The sequence below is a fragment of the Phalacrocorax carbo genome, chromosome 4 (assembly GCF_963921805.1).
Source record: "Phalacrocorax carbo chromosome 4, bPhaCar2.1, whole genome shotgun sequence".
Lineage (NCBI taxonomy): Eukaryota > Metazoa > Chordata > Aves > Suliformes > Phalacrocoracidae > Phalacrocorax > Phalacrocorax carbo.
The window spans coordinates 81,555,085-81,576,213 of NC_087516.1; the positions used below are offsets into that span (position 1 = coordinate 81,555,085).

Here is a 21,129-nt window from a genome sequence, read left to right on the forward strand (position 1 = left end):
AGGGTGGAACTTAGTTGCCTGCAGAAGTTAAGTAACAAACACACTTGCTCAGCTCCACAGAGCACGCAGGTGACAGCGGAAGGAGACGTGACATTACTGGTATCACATTATAAGTCAGCCTTGTCTCCCGCAGAAAGGGCGTTAGGATTATTCTCCTGTTGACATCATTTCTGGTTTACCTATTAGATGAAATGAAATGGTCAAAACCAAGTTTGCTTCTCCACTAGGAGATGCCAGGTGACAAAAACCCTGCTGAAAAGCACATTGGTGTTTACAGTACCTTTTTCAGGCTCAGTATCTGCAGCCCCCCTCCAGGAGAAAACCAATGTTAGAAGAAAACAGCCCAAGTTCCCAGATCACAAGAGCCTTCAATGGGCCCTGCCCACACCCGGACAGAGTGATACATAGAGAGGATCTAGGTGTATTTAGGAATTTGAAAGAACACCTCAGACACACACATTAGGGCAATTGCTTGCTCCAGTGAGCCACAGCAAATAAAGAAAGCAAACATCTCATGTTCTTTTGCCAAAGTGATCTGTTCTCAAAGCACAGAAACTGCCAGACAAAACTCCTTTTTCCTTTCAGGGAGTGGTAACCCCCCCTTACCATCTGCTGGGTGCAGGACGGACCCACGTGCCATCGCAGCGCACGCTGCAGTCACAGTAACGCAACAATCCCGTACCCAATCTGCCAACGAGAAAGACATACACAGAGAAAACTGCTGCGCCACGGGGACTGGCAAGTGCGCGTGGGTGGGTGCTAGCAGAAAAGTGAGACTGAACACAGACTTGTTCTTATACCTCTAGCTGGAGCTTACATTCCTCTCTCCTCTTTGGCTACAAACGAGCTTAAATCACCTTTGGTGGGTTCCTTTCCTGGCAGCGCACGTTCAAATTTCTTTCCGATACACGATTTTATTGTTTCTTTTCTAACAAAACAGGAACCACAAATTCTCCTGACTTTCTTGCTCCAGCCTTTTGTCTTCATTTTCTCTCTCCTAAAGCTACCGATGTGCACGTATATTCAGAGTGCAAACACCACTTCTGTAAAACGTTGTCTGGGGATAATTGAAACGATATTGACTTTCCTGATCAGTTCAAAGACCTTTAAAAGTCATCTGATGAACATTAACGTTATGTTCCTGGAATACAATTACAGATTTTTGAGTAGCCCATAAAAATGGTAAAGATGACCATCTCCAGAGCTGTGCCCCACCAGGTAGTATCTGCAGCTCTCAATTATTGTGCTGAAGAGGGGGAAGATCAGTTTTCAAGTAAGCTGTCATTTATGACTCACACAATAAAAAAGAAAAGAAAAGCAAGGGCTGATTGTTCAAAACTAAAGCCACGTGTGGCACAGAAAGATACAACGAAATCCCTTCTGGAAAACCAGGCTATGACTTCCAACCCAAACGGCCTCTTGCCTCTTCCGCTTGTGGCACAGACATCTGCCGCTGCCCGGCACAACTCAAAGCCGCTCAGAGACGAAGGAGCCAAGTCTCACAATTACACGTATGTGCACATAAACCCACCCCTACTAACCCTACTGAACAAAGCTGCTTCACACCTGAACTGCAGACATACTTCACTGCTCCACAGAAAACAGCGCTGCCTTATGCCTTCATAAGCACCAGCAGAATATAATGTATCTACAGAGTGGATGAGTACCATTTTCCATTTCTGCTGTTATCATGTAACCCACTACGGAAACAGCTATTTTATTTCCTCCCAACGTTTTCACCAGCTGTGGGACACTGCTTCCATCTCCGAAGTCAGCACCTGCACTCCCACACCAGGAATCAAGTTTGCAGTGCAAGGCCCAGGTTAGGCGCACGCAGACCAGTATGGCAATGCTTTGTTGCCAGCTTCAGCCCAGTCAGAAGCCACATTTAAGGCAGGTCCCCAGGTTATGTAAGCTGTCACCTTTCTACAGCTACATTACTTTGCACAGGTCTCAACTTTTAATGCATTATAGGCTTTTTCCAGTGGCACACCCTGCTTTCTATCATTTCTCTTATCAATTAACTAGACATCACGACCCCTATGCTAAAGAGAAAATGCAAATGGGAAACCTGATCAAGGTTTTGATAGGGTTGAGGAGAGGGAAGGAATGAGGAAGTGACCTAGCAAAGGAAAAAAGAATTTTTCATGCTGGGAATTGAAAAAGGAAAAGTCAGTGACAAATTACAAGACATTATTTCCTAAATGAGGGTCTTTAAATGCATCTGGAAAGATGGAAGGCACAATGACTTGTGAAATTTATAAATGCTGGGTAATTGTTAAATTGTTGTCCTGGTGAATGAATCCGTGAGAAATCCAAGGTCTCCTGCCAAGGCTCTGGCATATAGCTCCTATAACTAAATGTTAATCATCTACTTAAGTCAGTGTTTGCGGATGAACGGCTACCATCCAGGAAGATCACTGGAATGGAAAATGGGGAACAGGGCACCTCTTGTAAAGACCCTGAACTCCAAGTAAGGTTGACGCCAGGTTGCTTCCCACGACACAGTGAAGATTAAAGCACAAGCCTTTCACCAGCCAGGGCAGAGGATGGAAAGACCCCTGAAGCAGAACACAACAGCCAGCAGACACACCTTCAAGGGGAAAAAAAAAACAACCACCCAGGCTGCATAACATTATTGTGGACAGCCCAGAGCCTCTGATTAAAGCTCAAGAGCCCCACAACCCATAGAATTTTTAGTTTACTAATTTGTCTATATTTCTTTTCTGCTATTGAAAGCAAAGACGAGTTGTTTCAAACTCTCTTTTTGCCACAGACACCACATGTGCCCGCGTGGTTAGAAAGAGCACCCACAGGTTCAAACCTGGGGCCAACACGCACAGACAACCGAGGAGGACCATGACTTCACCGCTGGGCCCTGGACCTCTAAAATATGAGATCCCATTTACACAGAGAGAAAAAGAACAATTTCTGCCCAGCGAGTGTACCATGAAAAGACAGCCACGTACACACACACCGAAGAGCTGAAGAGGAGGGAAATGAATACTAAATTTAGTGTACTTGCAGCCCACTGCGGAGAGAGCTGTGAAATACCTATCTCAGGTAAGCATGGTGGATAAATTACCTCAGGGTAAGCAAAGACTCAGCCTCATGCTTCAGTTGCATCAGGTTAAATGCTAAGGCACAGAGCTAGATGTAGAAAAGCCTGCCTTACCACTGCTGAGGTACTTCATGAAAAGGGACACGGCTGGTCTCAGAGAGCAGCGCCTGGAGAAACCAAGGGGGTGGCCTGCAGATGCAACTTGCTGCTCCCAGACACGGGGGCTGTAGGGACCTTAATTCATACCCAGCTCTGAGCACTGGGGGGATTGAAAGATGCCGCTTCTGCGAGACCAACAACAATTCCAAGCTGCAGGAAAAAAGCGCCTGGTCCCAGAGAGGGCCGGCCCCGCCACCCTCCGTCCCTTCCTTCATCCCCGTGTTCATCTCCTGCATTTGTTACGGGGCAACGTACAGGCAGCTGTTGAACAAAGTTTGTGTTGTATGAATGTGTCTTTCATATTACAAACAGCCCTTCAGTTGCAGCTTGCGTCAGTTGCAGCTTTCTTCATGGAAACACAGACATAGCAAGTAAGAAGAGCAGCATTTACCCTCCACCAACAAAGAAAGCCACAATTCATTTCTGATGTGTGGATACCCTCACAGGACTCCCGAAATGTGAAAACCTCTGAAAGGCAACAGGTTAGAGTTGTCAAACAGCTCTGGAGAGGCGCTTTTCCAACTGAAGTGTAATTCACCTCAGCTTACAGAAGGGTAGGAGTATAGGTTAAGCAGATCGTTCTGGGTTGTAAAGAGATTTTAACACCCAACCCTCAGCCCTTCCTCATTATAAAGTTTTTAATAGAGCTGATAGTTGTGTAAGGATGTCAGAGCTCCACAGGACTTCTTTTCAGAGATAAAAGTGAGAAAGGAACTAAAAAAATCCCACTGATTTGCAAACTGTACTGATTGTTTGTACTACATTAAACCCTTTATATTGAGATATACAACTAACATGGGTAAGTTCTCAAGTTTTCACTCTGGGTTATTTGGTATTCAGAACAAGTTTCAAGTTGCTACAAAACAAAATAAATGTGATAATTCCAGAACATACCAACTCTCAGCCATGCTAACAGTGTGGTGTTTCCTTATAAAAGGAGAGTTCATTTTCTCAGACAAAAAAAATTACATCTAGAAGCCTTCTGTATGAGAACCACTAACATATAAAAGAAGAATTATTACATAATAAAACGTGTGCCTCGGTCCACACAAAAACCCTCTTTACTGATTAATGAACTAAAATTCACTACATCCTCAGGAGAATAATCTTCATCTTACATCTAAGCTTCCTTTACCTGGTACAATGAACTAAAAAGCCTACCCCCATTCTTCTATATTAAACTGTTATTTTCAAGGAAGACAAAGAAGGAACACATGTGCAGCACAAGCTTTATTCAAAAAACCACTGATGCTTTTATTTTTGATCACCAGTTGATCTCAGCTTTCTGAAACCCACCAGCAGAAGGGATTTCCTACATCAGAAGCATCTCGCTATTCTGTTAATAAACCTTAACTGTGTACCATTCATGTAAATTGAGAGATCTGTTTTCCACTGCCTTGCACTTCCATTCCTAGCCACACAAAGCAAAGCTAAATTGGATATTAAGCCCTACACACTGCATAAACCAATTATTCAGTGCTATGCACTTGCTCTAAACGGGCTTAAAAGACTGCCCAACAGCACCGCAAAATCAGGCTCCTGCTGCACCAAATGCCCCCAGTCTTCCCAACACTACTCTTGGACGTCCTGGGAGAGTCACGGCATGTAATTGTATCCGTTCAGTAAATAAAAATGGTCATATATAGGGTATTAGTCAGCTCATATCTACAAGAATACGTGCACCTTGCAGTAGCGACCTCGATTGTACAAGCCTCTGACACAAGTAACTCACTTCCTCCCTACTACTCATGGCAGCGTGGGAGATGGCAGAAGCGCCAAGCAGGAGCACGACTCCCGGCTGCTCAGGGAGGAGCCCCCACAGGAAACTGGATAATATCATAGTGCTCTGGAAAACATTCATCTGAACATTACACAGAAGGGAGATTCATGCCGCTGTAAACTAGAGTTTATAGCTACAAAGTGTTTTATGCATGTTATAAACAGAAATTTATAGCTTTGTTCCCTGGTGCAGCTGAGGATGTACCCCCAGGCTAAGTAGTGCCATTTAAATCACATTATTAAAGAAACAAAACCAAAACCATTTTGACCGTTGTAAAAGTTCAGAAGCAAAACCTTCAACTGAAAGATACAATTCTGATCTCATTTTTCAGTAGTAACTTGTTATCCTTTCAAAGACATTAAAGTGAAGCTTATTTTCCCTTACTTATTTGAAACATTCCCTAACCAGAAGTGCTCTGCACCTGCTAACATTTATTTTAAACAGTCACTAATTAATTCAGAATAGAAACTAACTAGAATTGGAGACCTAAAATTTTTTGGGGATAAAAGCATTTTCTATTTATTATGTTCCTCTTTTCATTTCTGACTCAGCACAAACTACAGATGCAAACAGAAATTTGATTTAAAAAGCATAAAATCAGGCTTTCTTTAAACTTCTGACAACAAAATGTGCACCTGCAACTGCAAGATGCTATCAAGTTTTTCAGAAGATTGAAAGGATTTTACTGAACAAGAACGTGTTATATGCAGTCACGTCAGATACTTCAATTGGTTTAATCCCACAAACTTTAAACTTTTTGCACCAGCATTTTCATGCACTTTTTCTTCAGACACAGAACTTGAAACTATCCCTTTTTTTCTCCACTCTGATTACACTTGCCACAAATGAGCTAAATAAGCCAAACGTAACTATAAAATAATTTGAAAAACCCATCTCCAAAGCTGAGCAAGCAGCTACCGCCAGCACGACACAGCTCCCCGTCTCCACCTTTTAAGCTCCTTAACTTTTGCTGGTGTCCTCCCCTACCAGTACAGCTCCTTGCAAGTGTTTATAAAAAATTACAGTGAATACATACGTTAAGTTGATGATCTGATTTATAATAGAGCTGGTTAAAGTTCTATTCATACATTAGGTATATGTCAACACATTTATTTTTTTTTTTAAATTCTTTTGTGACCTCTACCATGACCGATTGCAGAGCAGAATTAAAAAGATGAAAAGCTGAACTATCCAAAGAGCTACAATTGGTTTGGTTTGTGGGGTTTTTTTTCCGTTTCTGAAAAAGGCACGTTTCTCTTTTGACTGACTCCTAAACCCAAAGCCTCTCTTCTAAGACACTCAAGTCAACTAAGCACCTCAATTAACTTGAATCCTTTTCCAGGCGGTTTCAAATGGAAAAAGGGAAGCAAAATTTTTGGTAGTAGCACAAGTTCATTTCCTGTGGATTAAGTTAGGGTTTTTTATTCTGTTAATAATTTTCATTCAAACTCAAAGATTAGAAACATTTCCTTTCCAGAAAAGCTGCTTGGCTTGTTTGGTGCCTTATAGTGGTAAAAAACGCACCGTGTGTGTGTCAAAACTTCCAAAGGAATCTGCCAGTGCAGAAATTCATCCTTATGTGCATTACCAGCAGCTGTTGCAACAGACAACATCAATGTTTTAACACAAAATAGAAACGTACTGGAGATCGCTCAGTTGGACCTGTCCTTTCTCACTTCAGTGTCTACCAGACATGAAGTGGCATTTATCAAGCCACACTTTCCATTTAAACCAACTCCCACCTTCATTCACAGCTCTGTGCTTCCCCTCTCCTCCTCCCAGGGCTGAAAACTCTTCTTGCCACAAGCCAGCTGGCAGAAAGATGCAGACATGTACTTGATCGATACCTGTCACACACATTTATTTTCACTGTGGCATGAATGCCTCCTCATCCCCACCTACACCACCCTCCAACTAAGAAAAAGAAAGTAATGTTTATTTATTTCTTTGCTAAGAAAAGGAAGCAGCTGAGCTAGTTGTGTGGATCTGAAAACTCCCTCGAAGGTGAAGACAGAGGGAGGACCACAAACCACCTCAGCACAGTTGGAAAACCACCACAGAAATGTGTTTTTCCTCAGAGGAAACACATGAACACAATAAGCTGACCCTTGATATACAAACAGCTGAGTCAGTCACACAAGATGCAGAACTTTTGCGGCATTAACAATTCAAGCAATTCTGCAGTGCTTGCATTCGCTACACTTAAATGTTTGATTCACGCACCAAGGATTTTTCATAGAATCATAGAATGGATTGGGTTGGAAGGGACCTTTAAAGGTCAGCTAGTCCAAACCCCCTGCACTGAGCAGGGACATCTTCAACTTGATCAGGTTGCTCAGAGCCCCATCCAACTTGACCTTGGATTGAAGCATCTACCACCTCTCTGGGCAACCTGTGCCAGCGCCTCACCACCCTCATTGTAAAAGATGTCTTCCTTGAATCTAGTCTAAAATCTCTCCCCTTATAGTTTAAAACCATCACCCCTTGTTTTGTCGCAACAGGTGCTGCTAAAAAGTCTGTCCCCATCTTTCCTATAGTCCTCCTTTAAGTACTGGAAGGCCACAATAAGGTCTCCCCACAGCCTTCTCTTCTCCAGGCTCAACAACCCCAACTCTCCCAGCCTGTCCTCATGGGAGAGGTGTTCCAGCCCTGGGATCATTTCTGTGGCCTCCTCCAGACCCGCTCCAACAGGTCCATGTCTTTTTCAAGTGACTTCAGAGTTCAGGTTCGCAGCAGAAGCAAGGAAGAGAGCCAAAGCCATGAAGCAAAACTTGCAGCAAATCACATTCCTACAATAACCCAGTAATGGCTCACCTACAACTACTTGCACTTGAAATATTTAGAAAACCCCTGAATAGCAGGAGCCACTGAAAGGAAACTGTGTTTTAACCATAGCTTAAAACACAAAAAAAGTTTCTATGGATTTATCTTGGAGGTTGTCAACATCTCTACTAGTGCCACAGGTATACTGTGATGCTGCCACTCCAGGTGAGAGCCATCAGGTGAGGCTGCAGCATTTGGCCCGATGCCTTCTTGTCATTCAGAAAGGCTCTCTTTTCTGTGAGTAAATGGTTTGTAAGCAAACACATGCAGAAGGCACGATCCTTCCCTGGAACAGATTCTATAGGGATGATTTCCTTAGCTTGTACATTTGTCCTGTCACTGGGATTCCTTCTCTGAACACATTCTTTTATGTGCAACTTTCCAAAGTCATATACAAATGCTAAAATCACAAAATTACCCCCAAGCCTGCTTCTCTGCTCCCCTCTGGTCACATGGCAGCACCGCTAGTGAGGAACCCCACAAATTCTGCTGCCACATCCATCCATGCTCTCTTATGTCAGTGCCCCAGACTTATAAAACTCAGTATAACCCACGATGCAGCCGACAGCGGAGAAAACCAGCAAGGTGAGCTCAAACCAGAGCTCCAGCACTGCTGCATGCGACTGCAAAATATGCGCCGGCCCTTGCTTGCAGAGGGAGTGCCAAGAGGCCAGTGAACACAGCTCCCACCAGCCTTACCGGACAATTAAACAGCGCAACACAGATGACAAGCAGAATAGGCTTTGACTTTTCCTCATGATCTGGGATAACAGAGGGAAAAAAAATTGCGTTCATCAAGACAACAGTGTAGCAGACAGGAAATTTCAGCTTGCACGTCCAGAATCCCGAATCAGTGATTGAGAAAGATCCTCCTCCCCGGCTCCAATAAACACAACAGTACCAGCAAAGCCATGAGGCAACAGCTCCCAGTCTTCATTTGCCAGGCAGCTGCATTAACGCTTTACAAGCACTAAGCTTCACAAACAGAGCTAGCGTCTCACACACGTGCCTTCAGATTTCAGATCTGTTGAATACTGTGTGCATTCTGAAGGCAGGGAAACTACAGGAACCCGACTGCTGTTCTTGTCCTCTTCCACTTCAAAACTGATCTTTCTGAGACAGCAGCCTTCTGCAAAGATAACATGAGCTCTGCTGGTCTATCACAGCTATGTGGCACCAACCCACAAGTACTAATTGCCTCGAAATCACTCATACACTACCTCTAGTGTTTAATTTCTACCACCTTAACCGAGCCAGCTCCAGTACTTTGCCGTCTGGAGTGGCACAAGCCAGAGAACGAAACAAATCCTGCTAAAGGTTCTTTTCCATCCTTAATTTCCACGGCTGCCTGTGCAGTTCCTGCTTTCTCTGAGAAAACAGTCACCTAAAGACACACATGAAGCAGCAGAACAGAGGAAAAAGCACCCAGCCCACAGGTTTGGTGCACTGCATGTGCTATTTTCCCCATCTGAGTCAGAAGCTGTGTGGCTTTAGTACCTGTTCTGAGATTGCTAGCCATAGCCACAGAGCCTGTCCTTTGATCTATATTCAATTCCAGCAAATAATCAAAAGGTTGTTACATGAGTGCCTCTGAAATGGAAGAAATAACAAAATACTCAAGGAAAAGCAAGCAAAGGCCTGTCCCCACAGCAAACGTCGCTCAGACAGAAAAGCGGGCACATCTTCAGACATGACAATGAGAAAAAGACAGGATAGCTCTTTGTTCCAAGAATGACAAGCTTGAGTTGTTCCAGTTTTACTCGATCATAAATGCCAGCTGTGTACCTGCAGTTTTGTGTCTGCTCTGAGTTTTGCTGCAGAGCAATCTCCTCTTGTACAGCTAATGAAAACTACTACACTTACAAAAGTCATTATTAATAAAAACACAACAGTCTTACTAAACACAAAGACAAAACCGAGGATACTGGGAGCAAGTTATTGAAACAGGAAGCATCTAACCTAGAACACCCCACAGCCTTTACGTACAACGCTATGGCAAGGTATTATCGACACCCGCACTAGCATTGCAAATACGGAGCGATAGTGAAAGAGCAGAAAAAAAACCAGCAGAACACCGAGAAACCACAAAAGGTAACAAAAGTATTTCCTAACCCTCCAGCTGCCCTTACAGAGCTGCAATGCTCAGCAGAAAGCTGACCGGCCACACAGATCACTGAGGTTGGAATCTAGACAAACTTCCCAACTGCTGTTAAGACACCAATGCTCCTCAGTGCATTATTAAGAGGAGCAAACACATTTAGCCTGCTTCAGCTTTCTCCCAAGCCACCCACCGAAAACATTCACCTCCAGCAATCCCCTCTACGTTCCCTCCTTGGGGCAGAAAAACTTCCAAGACCCTGAGTCCACGGTGGAAGGCCAAAGGAACCACCTGCCACCAGTTATTTCCAAGATACCCAGCGGTCACGTGTCACAGACACAGCACATATCCAGCTTTGCTGGAGAGCTCCAAGGGAAATAAAAACCCAGGCTTTCCCCGACAGCTGCTCCCTGCCGCCTCCCAGCCTACGCTAATAAATCCCTGAGCAAATCTGCTGTGGGATTGGAGGCAGAAGCACTCCAGAAACGTAAACTTGCTCAGCCGTTTCCTTTTAGCCCAGAGTACTGAAGCAAGGCAGACAAGCGTTACAGAGCAAAACACTGTTTATAAATTGTTTAAACCTGTGATTCTCGTACAAAGTTATTCATGGATTATGTACATGCAAAGAGGAAGACTGTAAAAGAAAATACTTTGGGTTTATAAAGAAGAGTACACAGAAAACCGTAAGAAGGGTACAGAGTACTCACCATAACCAGCTGTGTTAAAAAAAAAAAAAGGTGTTGAATTGTTGTCATTAATACCTTATTAATTCAGGGGGGAAAAAACCCACAGAACATACCCTGGCATTACACTGACATTTTATAAAACATAACCTCTGTCCTGCCTAGGATGGCATATCTGTGATTCTTATGGCTTCCAAGAACCTTGAAATCTCTCACATCTTTTCACACACCATAACAAAGGAGCCCCAGTCAGAAGCAGGCAGAGCTGTGCTGAGAAGAAGAGTGGTCGGGTTCAAAGGCCCAGAGAGAATTTCTAACCTCTCCGAGGGCAGTACTTATTTTGCTGCTGTTTTCCAGCTGGCTGAACGCTCACAGCTCTGTGACCTGCTGCAAGACCAGCCATCCCAGTTGCAGGGGTGACAAAAATTAGGAATGAGAGTAGAGTTCAACAGCGCCTTCTCAAACTCTTCCCCAGCACAACACATTCAAGCTTACCTACCTCAAACAACAAGCCTTGGTAGACACAGGCACCTGTGGGACAAAAAACAAATAAGAAAAAAACCATTAGAAGCGAGTAGCACCAGCACTCTCTCCAGTGAACCTGCTATATAACAGCACAAGCAGCCACCTCTGGCCACACACTTGGCAGCGACAAAACAAATGCAGTTTTGGGGCAGCAGGGCAACCTCTGGGTAAGCTTCAGGCTGACGCAGCAGGGACTCTGCCTGAGACGGACTCAAGAACTCGGAGTGGCACAAACAAGGCAGAGACAAAAGGGGAGACCTGGCAAAATAATGCAGCTGATCTTCAAGAAAGGGTCAGCACATGCCCCCGCAGCACCTCATCAGACCACTGATGAAGCATCACAGCATTGGGCAACTTCTTGCCATTATAGTCTTTCTCAGAGAGAAGTCAAGGACACAGCAATCAAAGGAAGCAGGAGAACGCAAGGCAGTAGAACAGGGGCGGACATTAACCTCACAAGGACCTGATTGCACCATCACCAATAATCACCCACTTTCGAAGACAGCTAGTATCATAACCCATGCCCACCATCACCTCACTCTCTCACATGGGTGACAAATTCAGACATTTGGTGCCACTCGTGCGAGGGGCTTATGTCCCTCCTTCCACGGTCAGAAAGACTGCCCTTGATAAGATGGTAATTCTCACATTATACGCTTAAGACAAAGCTCAGAATTTTAACTTTGAATAATTGCCTGAGCTCTCACTGAAATAAAGGGAAGCCACAGCTATTCAAGGGCAAACTACAGCCCTTAAAACGCAAGGTTACACAGCATTTAAATTGCATGCTAAAGAGCAGTGTCTTCTCTGTACTCCTGTAAATCTTTTTACCATTTACAGAAGAAAATAATAAAGCATATGAATATACACATAAAGAGCAATCACAGCAAGAAGAGCCGGCGTGAATTCCTGCTCCCACATCACTCCTCCACGGGCAAAGGGTCAGGTTTTGCCTAACAGGCTCACAGGACTCCTCCTGCTTCAGTCTTCCTAATCCTCACCACTGACACTGAGAAAAATGTTCTCCAAGCAAGTGATTGAGATATACACCCATTCAAGCATACTTTATATATTTTACTTCAATAAATCAAATAATAGGTTGGAAAATAAAACCATGAGTAAGTGGAATGACAGTTCTTTCATTGATTTTCTGGGAAACAGCCGTTCTCAAACAACTACACATATCTGTCTACTGAAAATGTGACAAGAATGTGAAATCAAAAACAACCCAAGAATCTTAAAGATGAAAAGAAAAGAGAACGCAGGAAAAGCTGCCTCAAGGGACCACCCAGAAAACTAAGAATTTCCTCGTTTAAGAGTGGTGTTTCCCATAAAATGCAGATTAGACGAATTTGTACAGAAAACCTTGGAGCTACATTGCTTCGAATCAAAAGCTCCTCCTTTGAGCCAGCCTTCAGCTCAGCTACAAGAGGCTGCAGAGGCACCATCAGGAATTATCTTCCCTTGCCAAGAAGATGAGCCACAAGAGCCCAATCGTGTTTCTCTCAAATTCAGCAGACACCTTTCTACTCATATTGACAGTAAACAAATCGAGCCCTACCCATCACACGCACAGGCTGAGCACTAAAGAGGACTAGCACGCTGAAACACCGAGTTTCACACTCACATCCGCATAGTCCCCCTCATGAACCGTACTGTTAACTGCTTCATATTGGACGAGCAAGCCCCACGCATTCACGGTGGTGCCAAGTTACCTGGAAGCAACTAAGGCTCAGGCTCTCAGCAATTACCTGTTTGTTTATTTGACTTCCCTAGCATTTTGTTTTTACAGAAAAAAACCCAAACACACACTTGACCATACCTTGACTGCACATTACTGCATTGATCTTCAAGTACCAATTATCTTCCTGCCCCCCACCTCTCTCCCCTCTTCTGATAAGAGAGAATCATTTCAAGGTTCATCACCCAGCTGCACCTCAAAACTCAGTGCAAAACACAAGATCACATACTGTTGGAAGGCATGAGGGGAAAAAAAAACCCAAAACCTAATACCAGTTAGCTAAGACCAGAACATCTCGACCGTTTTACTCCTAAAAAAAGGGCTGGCTGCCCTTTCTTTTTTGCTCACTAACAGCTATAGTTCCTTAAAGCCTCAATATAACAAAGTAACAACAGTTTGACACCCTAAAATGTTGAAATATGGCATCACAGCCTCCATTGCGGACTTGAAAACCCCTCATGGAGGCAGGGGAAAATGATAATCAACAACAAAAAAATACCAGCATTTCCTACTTTTGCTTCAAGAGGCTGTAATTACATCTAGGGCCCTTTGTGCCAGGCACTATGAACACTTCGTGAAAGAGCAGCCGTGTGCCAAAAAGCCGATCACCTATGGGGCCAGAGCATGGAGCAAGGACCAAGGCAGCAGGGCGAGGGCAGCTGCCTCCAACAGCCCAGGTAGGCAACAGCAGAAATGAGACAGCCCTTCAAAAATTTCTCTCTCAGCTCTACAGCCTACCACCCCCGCTGCTCTCTGTAGAGGCAGGCTCACCCCAGCCCACGTGGGACTAGAACGCAAACACAGAAGGTCTCCCCTCCATTAAAGCAAAGGCACATTTCACGCTTCCTCACAAGCTACCAAGGGGGATGCCAGCATATAACCCATCTTTACAGGGCTTGGCGAATCCTTAGTCACAAATACCTTATTCCAAATTAGCCCAAGACATCACACGATACACATAAAGGAATATCTCTCTGTTACAGTGCCCTGGCTTTGCATGCAACTCCAAGTCACCAGTGTGATTAACGACTGTTAGCAAGCTCACCTGAAACAGTTTCCTCCAATGATTATATCACCTTTCATATACAGAAGAAGGTTGAGAAGAAACCTCCAAACTTTTTGCCTCGGTATTTTTGGGTTTGGGAGGCTTTTGGAGAATTTTTTTCTTCTTTTGGCAGAAGTTAAGTCTCTCAGAGGGCTAACAAGTTAATATCCCAAATTCGTATCTAACAATTCCTCACCTCACATACACGCATAGCTATTTTTAAACAGGTATTATCCACTAAGACACCTATATCAAATGGGAATCGCAGCATTACAGCGGCAGCAGTATCTGGGGAGTCTGCCACTTTGGAAACCAACAACCTACAGTCCCGTGGTCAAAGGAAAAGCTGGAAAACAACCTAACCGCACAAGTGCAACCACACTACGCTCCCAAACTTAAAACGTCAGTAACTTTAATGTTTGACAGCATCGTAACACCGTAACCCTGAGTTTTTACAACTCTATTCAGAACGCTTTTTTTTTATGACAGAAGAAACCAAGGCTCGATGCCTGCTAAGGCACGCTTGGAGCACTCTTACAGCAACGTCCACACACACCAAGCTGAATGCGGCTCTTCTCTAAAACAAGGAAAGAGGGGTGATGCCCGCCTGACTCTCCGCTTCCCCACAGCTCCTGTCACCGCTGCGCAGGCCGGCACACTAAAAGCACAAACTACAGCATCTCCAAGTCCTGTGGGCAACCAACCTCACCCTCACCACGGCCACAAACACCCGCGGAGAGCGTAGCGGGACAGCTTGAGGGCTGGCTCTGCCCCGAGCCCTGCTGCTGACTGACCCCGCTCAGCCCACCTCACACGCGGCAGCACTGGCTAGGCTTCGATAACTAAAACCTTAGAATAAGTAAATTATTTTTAAAAGCCTTTTTAAGCAACCCTGCCCTCCACTTTGGGCAACCCTACTGTCCCGGGCTGCCTCCTCCCCCTCCCGCCGTTAGAAAAAGGCGCTGCGGGTGCGGGAAAGCGCCGTAGCCCCCGGCCACCCTCCCGCCTCTGCCCCGCTCCCTACGCTGCGAGCGGGACACACGTTCCTCCATCGCCGGTGCTTAACGCCCGCCAGCCCTCAGCCGCTTGCGGGCACCCCACCGCCACCGAGCGGGAAGAACAGGCGGGAGGGACCGGGCAGCGCTTCTCCCCAGCCCCCCTCGCCCCGCCTGTGGAGAGGCCGCCAAAATGGCGGGGGGCGGGAAGCGGACCCCCGCCCGGGCCGGGGAGGGGGAGAAGGCAGGGAATGATGCCCCAAATCCCCCGGGAAAAGGGGACTTGTCCTCAGCGGGGGAGCTGAGCTTTTCCATAGGGCACCAACCGCCCGCGGGACGGGGACCGGGGGCCCGGCGCGACGACTCACCTGAGGCGGCGGCGGCCAGCGCCGCGCTGAGGAGGAGGCACAGCGTCGCCCAGGCGGCGGCGGCCGGGGCGCCCATGGCCCCCCGCCTCCGGCGGCTGCAGGGGAGGAGAGGGAAGAGCCGCCGCGGGCAGGAACGGGAATGGGGAGGGAGGGGATAGCCCCGCCGCCAAACTTTCCCGCAGACAAAGCGGCAGCAGCCCCGCAAGAAATGCGCCGTAGCCCGCCCGCCCCCCGCCCCGCCCCGGGCAGCGCTTTCCCCCTCCTTCCCCCGGCCCCTTTCACCGAGAGGGGAAAGGCTGGGGGCGGCAGCGCCCAGCCCCGGCCGTGCCTCTCGGGTGGGGGCGAGGGGAGCCCAGCCTCTCCTCCTCCTCAGCTGGTACCTGGGGAAGCAGCAGCCCACGCTAAGTGTGCAACCTGTGCTGCTGCAGCAAGAGCAGCGGCGGGGGTTTGTCCTACGGCTAGGCAAAGGCAAGGTGCTGGTGCTGGAAACCACGGCAGGGATGGCCCCTTCCACTGGACAGGCAGCTGTCAGGGGCTTGATCCTGGTCGCAAATGGGCGGGCTGGAACTGGGAACTCATGATCTCTGGGGTGGGGGGGTGAAGCTGGGGAGTAGTAGTTTTGGAGGATCAAAAAAAAAAAAAAAGGTGTGTGTGTGGTTTGTTTATTAAAAGGACTGTTGTGCCATAAGGTCACATTGTAACTATCTTTCCATTTATTCCTTCAGTTTCAGTTCCCTTTGCTTTTCACTTATTACATATATTTCCACTACAAAAAACCACTTACTATTTCACACCTCCAGCACAGCACACTCACAAGGAGAAACTGGCACCGACTTTTCCACTTCCTTCTGCAATATGGAAGTTGGGTTCCTTCATTAAGTCGCAGGATAAAGAAAACCAGCCACAAGTTTTGAAGTGGCAGCTGTGAATTTCCTACACGCAGAAGCCTAAATCTGAAGAGAACTAGAACAGCAATCCTTGGTTTTACCAGTCTATGGACGTTTTGGTGTTTGGTTTGCCCCCCCCGCAGCTAATATCAACGTACTTGCTTCACAGCAGCATCCCATTTATCACGTAGCAGTCAGTCAGTCGTACCAGGCTGGACTGCTGCACCCTTTTTCACCTTCCTTTAAACAAAGCCTGTCTGATTAAACACAGCTATGCTGGCTAAATTTAAGAGTAATTCCTCACAGTAATTGAATCTGTTCAATTTGGATTCACTTTCTAATGAACACTACAATCTTGAACTCTGACTTGGAGGTCAATTTTTTTTTCCCCAGGATTGTATGCCATTCATTACTGTACCCTAATTCCAGCAACAAATGTGAGAAGTGAAATGGACCACATGGCACTGATTCAGGATTCAAACTACAACTTGCATGTTGAGCTTATCACTGCTTTACCAAGTTGTTACTTTTAATAAAAATACAAGCAGAAAGACACAGTAACTACCACTGTACACACAAACACTAACCAAACAAATATTTCATGTTCATTTCAGATACAGTAGAAATAATGAAAGGATTAAGTACAGAGGCCCTAATTACTGAAGGGAAATCCAGGGCACCTTGACCAAACTCAAAGGAGCACAAGCAAAGCAAGCCAGGTGGAAATAGAACGAACAACCAGGCACGTACAGGGTTAATTAACTTCACCTATGTGTGAAGTACAAGAGATGCCTGCCATGTAGAGACACCCTTATACCAGGTGCATGTCCAACACAGCAGCAGCTTGGTGCAACGTTTCTGGGTGCTTCCTCTCCTCCCTTTCTGTTAACTACCGGTAAACAACCAAAGACAATACTGGCAATATTTTCTTGCCATATAATGACCTTGCCAAAATGCACGGCTCCTTTCAAATCACCGCTGCAGAGCCGTCTGGCTCTTAGCTTTTCATCATCTGAAGACACACAGAAGCACAGCCTCTGACATCTGAGTGCTCCGAGCGGTGCAGGAGAAAAGCTCCAAGAAACAGCATAATCTAGTAAGATAAGGTATTTTTGATTGACACCACTCCATATCACAGCGGAAACAATAATTAATCACCTGCTCATGCTCTTGGTGCAACTGTGATTCTTACCAATGCATTACCAGAAACCAGACAGGTCCTTCCCTGCTACCTACGATGGGAAGAAAGAGACAGAAATAAGCGATTATTAACCAATGGCAGCAGTACTCGGGAGGTCAGTTTTGTTAGTCTTTGCCTTTCATATGCCTGTGTCATTGCTGTGCTCAGCGACACACTACTCCATTTCCTCCACCCTTTTCTTCAGGGGAAGGATGCGCATACAGAGGGAAGCCACGAAGGAAATTGCTTACCTGCACCTTTTTTTGACTTATTTACAGTGCTGTCCACCTTTCTGCTCCTAGTCTCTATGCTTTTACTATTTGTTTCCCTCATTCAGCTGCAGCCTCACCCTCCCTATTTCTCCTACATTCTTTTCTGCTGTTGTGAGCTTGATTCTCCTTCCCTCTTCCTTTTCTCCCCATCTCTGGAGTACCAACCTGCTCATTGCTCCCATGCCACCACCTTGCTTTGTCACTTCTCCAGCTTTCCTCCAACAGGTCCTGCTGCACAGTTCACAACTGCTGACAACCTACACAGCCATAAAGCAACAAGGTTTTCCTTCCTGGGAGTGGAGAGCAAACATAACACCAGCACCCAACTCCTTTGGTAAGAACACTGCTTTCTGTGCTCTGTCTTAAGAAGTGAAATAATGTTTAGAAAGGTCAGACCTTCTACGCTTCCTTACGCTCCATGTGCTTTTTACTAGTCATATCTACATTCCTACCCATTCAGCAGGGTCTCCCTACTACCAGGGTCGCCACCTCAGTAATACTCTATATTCCATCTCTCACTTATGCCCACCAGCTCCAACCCTCCTGCTGCGATGCATTTCCCTCTGTGCTGCGTCCTGCTGGGCCCTACTACTACACGCTATTAGCCCTAAAGCCCTTGAAGAAACCAAGGGATTTAAGAAGGAAGTTCAAGAGACCACAAAGTCAAAGACAGCTCTTTAAGGTGTGTGCTAATAGCCAGCAGGCAAGAAAACAGAGATCCAAGCTGAACAACAGAAGATGTGTGATCCCTGAAGGAATCCATTCCTCCACAAAGCTATTTCAGCCCATAACACAAGTCCTGGCGCAACACAGGAGAACCTCAAAAGGTTCAAGTCAATTCCTTCCCGCCTCACCAATGCATCCACACATATAAGCAGAACACTCTTCACAGAATTCACACCATTCTGGTCTCACCATACCTGAGAAAGTAGATTTTTGTATCACAGGGAGAGAACAGGTATTTCGCCACTATCTGCCACAGCAGATGGTGCTACAGATTTCAAATCATCTGAGGTGACCATGAAGTAACTTACATTATTACTAACAGTGTTCCAAAGAAGATGTTAAAGTCAGAAGAATTCAAGATCCGTAATTGACATAATTTTGGAAATTTACCCATTCACAATATTAACGAAGAACCTTTGCCTCTGGAAAGGAAAATGTACTTAAAAGAAAACACTTCAAGTTCTGCACCAAGGCCTCCCACACTGTTTCAGAAATTCGAAGTTTTGTCAAGTCTCATCCTTCACACCTTTTTTTTTTTCTTTTGAGCACCTAATTCAATACAAAAGCACTATTTCTGTTTTGAGTCTATTTACAAGTTAATACCAAGTGAAATCACAGGATCAGCTTCGGATTCTCTAGAGAAATGAGACTGCTCTAAGAATGAAAGCTTCAAGGGTACATCTCACAAAGCAATGACCCAGCTGTCAGGTGCAGCCACGTATCTTGGAACTAGCGGCACAAAAAGTCACTGAGGTTGTAGGAATAAACCATTTTTAACCATCCTTTCACCAAATATCTAGGCGGAGGTCAGTCTTCTGCACATTGGCGTTCAGGACTTGTTTCCCAGTTTGGCATGCAAATCGCTGGTTTGAGTGATTCGAGCCAGGTCTAACTTACGTTCATTGGAAGCTGGGCATGCGCTGGCACAGACCTATACGGAATAGCTGAAGAAACATGTTTCTGAAAAGGATCCGTCTCGTACCAGCTCTGCAGGCTGAGGTCTTGTCTTAGCATCTCCAGAGTTTCTTGGAATTTAGCCCACATGGTCCATACTCGGAAATCTGTGGGTTAAACTTTCCAAAGAAGACCGTGACCTTCATACAGGAACTTGTCAGACAGAAGCAGACTCAGATGTAGTCCTATACTTGAATCAAGCCAGCTGCCTTCTTGGACAATTAAAAAACCTGAGAAGTAGACAATTATGAAATGCATTTTTCTGTGAATCCCCCACTTACAGAATCGCTGCCATTTCAGTTCTTACAGTTAAAAATTACTTCCAATTTCACCTGATATAAACATGCACTCCTTTCTTCAGGCTGCTGTATTACAGAAATGAGTTAGGTAAATTGTTTTTATGTGTACTAATTACATTTAATTGCTTGCAACTTCTAACTTCTGGTCAAACTGGTCATTGCTCTTCTGTGGAAAAATGTAATCAGGAGGCCAGAATCTACCCCCCGAATAGCTTTTCCTTCTTCTGTTGTTGACATGTCCAGCCTGTCCTGGGAGCAGAATTGCACCATGGCTGCATTATTTTTTTTTTTGGCAACTTGGTCTATTTCTGCTCTGCCTTCTTTAAGGATAAGCTGATGTGTTGAAGTCCAGAAAGCGGTATAACAAACTCATCTTCTCCAGTGAGTAACAGCGTTGGTGCCGGGCCTGCACTGACCGGGGCTTTTAGCATCTTGGGGAGGGGGAGGGGAAAATGTAGATGCCTTTTTTCCATAGAGAAAACTAAGGGTAAAGGAAACAATAGCTACAGGTACAACCGATCCACGAACAACAAAATTACACTGTACCTTCCCTTCCCTGGAGTTAAAAAGTTTCATAATCAATATTAAATAGCAAAAGCAATTAATCTTTGATAACAGTGCTTTGCTGAATTCCAAGCAGCAAACCCTGTCAACATTGAAGGAAAATCTCTACTGGTGGATGTTTTGCTTGGCACAGAACAACAATGCGCCAGAGGCTGCAACTGTGCTGGAAGTAATTCACAGTTCTCATGCAAAAAGTAAACACCGCATAAAGAGGCACAAGCTTTTTGGAGAGGACTTAGCACGCATTCCCTCACGTGTCAAGACGCTGTCATTGACTAGAAGCCTGGCTTGACTTTAATGTGTTCACGGTTGTTTACAGATGGTATTTTATTACCCGGAAGGATGAAGGATTTATTTCCTTATTTTAAAGAAGAACAGACTTCTTTCTAATCTAAGTGTGAGATCAAGCACTGAATGGGTTTTATCCGGCCAAAGAGAATACAACTTCCTGTCATAATATTCTGATGCCATGATAATGCTGGGAGATTAAATCCTCTCTCATGCCACGTGCAGCCTGATACACCCTAGCCATCTTTGACGACTACGTATTGTATTTCAGGCAGTCTTTTGTCAAAGGGAAACAAAAATGCTTTATTTATTGATACATGCATTTGGAGAGGACAGATATGTTTTTTAACATGATGCCTTTAAATTACTCTTTCAAGATTATTACTTTAACCTGCTCCCCGCTTGGTCAATATCCCTCAGAAACATTAAAATATACACTGAAAATACCCAAGTGTGTCTAGCTCAATACGCACACACTAGGGTACAACGCTTGTCCCCGATTTTTAGCCCCAAGTTCTCCAACTTGCTAGGTAGCCTTTAGAACACCTTTTTTTACAAAGGCTTTGGAAAGGGATCGACAATTTGAAGGCCACTCTGGCAGACTTTAAGAGGAGTCCGCATTTCAGAGTCTGGAAGCTCTACATCCAGTAGACATTTCGCCCCTCCACATAATATCTAAGA

At 45.2% G+C, this 21,129-nt stretch overlaps 1 protein-coding gene across 2 annotated transcripts in view; it reads right to left on the reverse strand.

Moving 5' to 3' along the window:
* FRAS1 (Fraser extracellular matrix complex subunit 1) overlaps nt 1-15,508 on the reverse strand; it is a 173,103-nt gene extending 157,595 nt beyond the window's left edge. For both annotated transcript variants that reach the window (XM_064450662.1, XM_064450661.1), the window contains exons 1-2: nt 15,279-15,508; nt 11,104-11,135 (exon numbers count right to left, since the gene is read on the reverse strand). In XM_064450662.1, the coding sequence (XP_064306732.1) occupies nt 11,104-11,135; nt 15,279-15,354 (108 nt within the window). In that variant the 5' untranslated portion in view covers nt 15,355-15,508. The remainder of the gene's footprint in view (nt 1-11,103; nt 11,136-15,278) is intronic.
* Between the last annotated feature and the right edge of the window lie 5,621 nt (nt 15,509-21,129).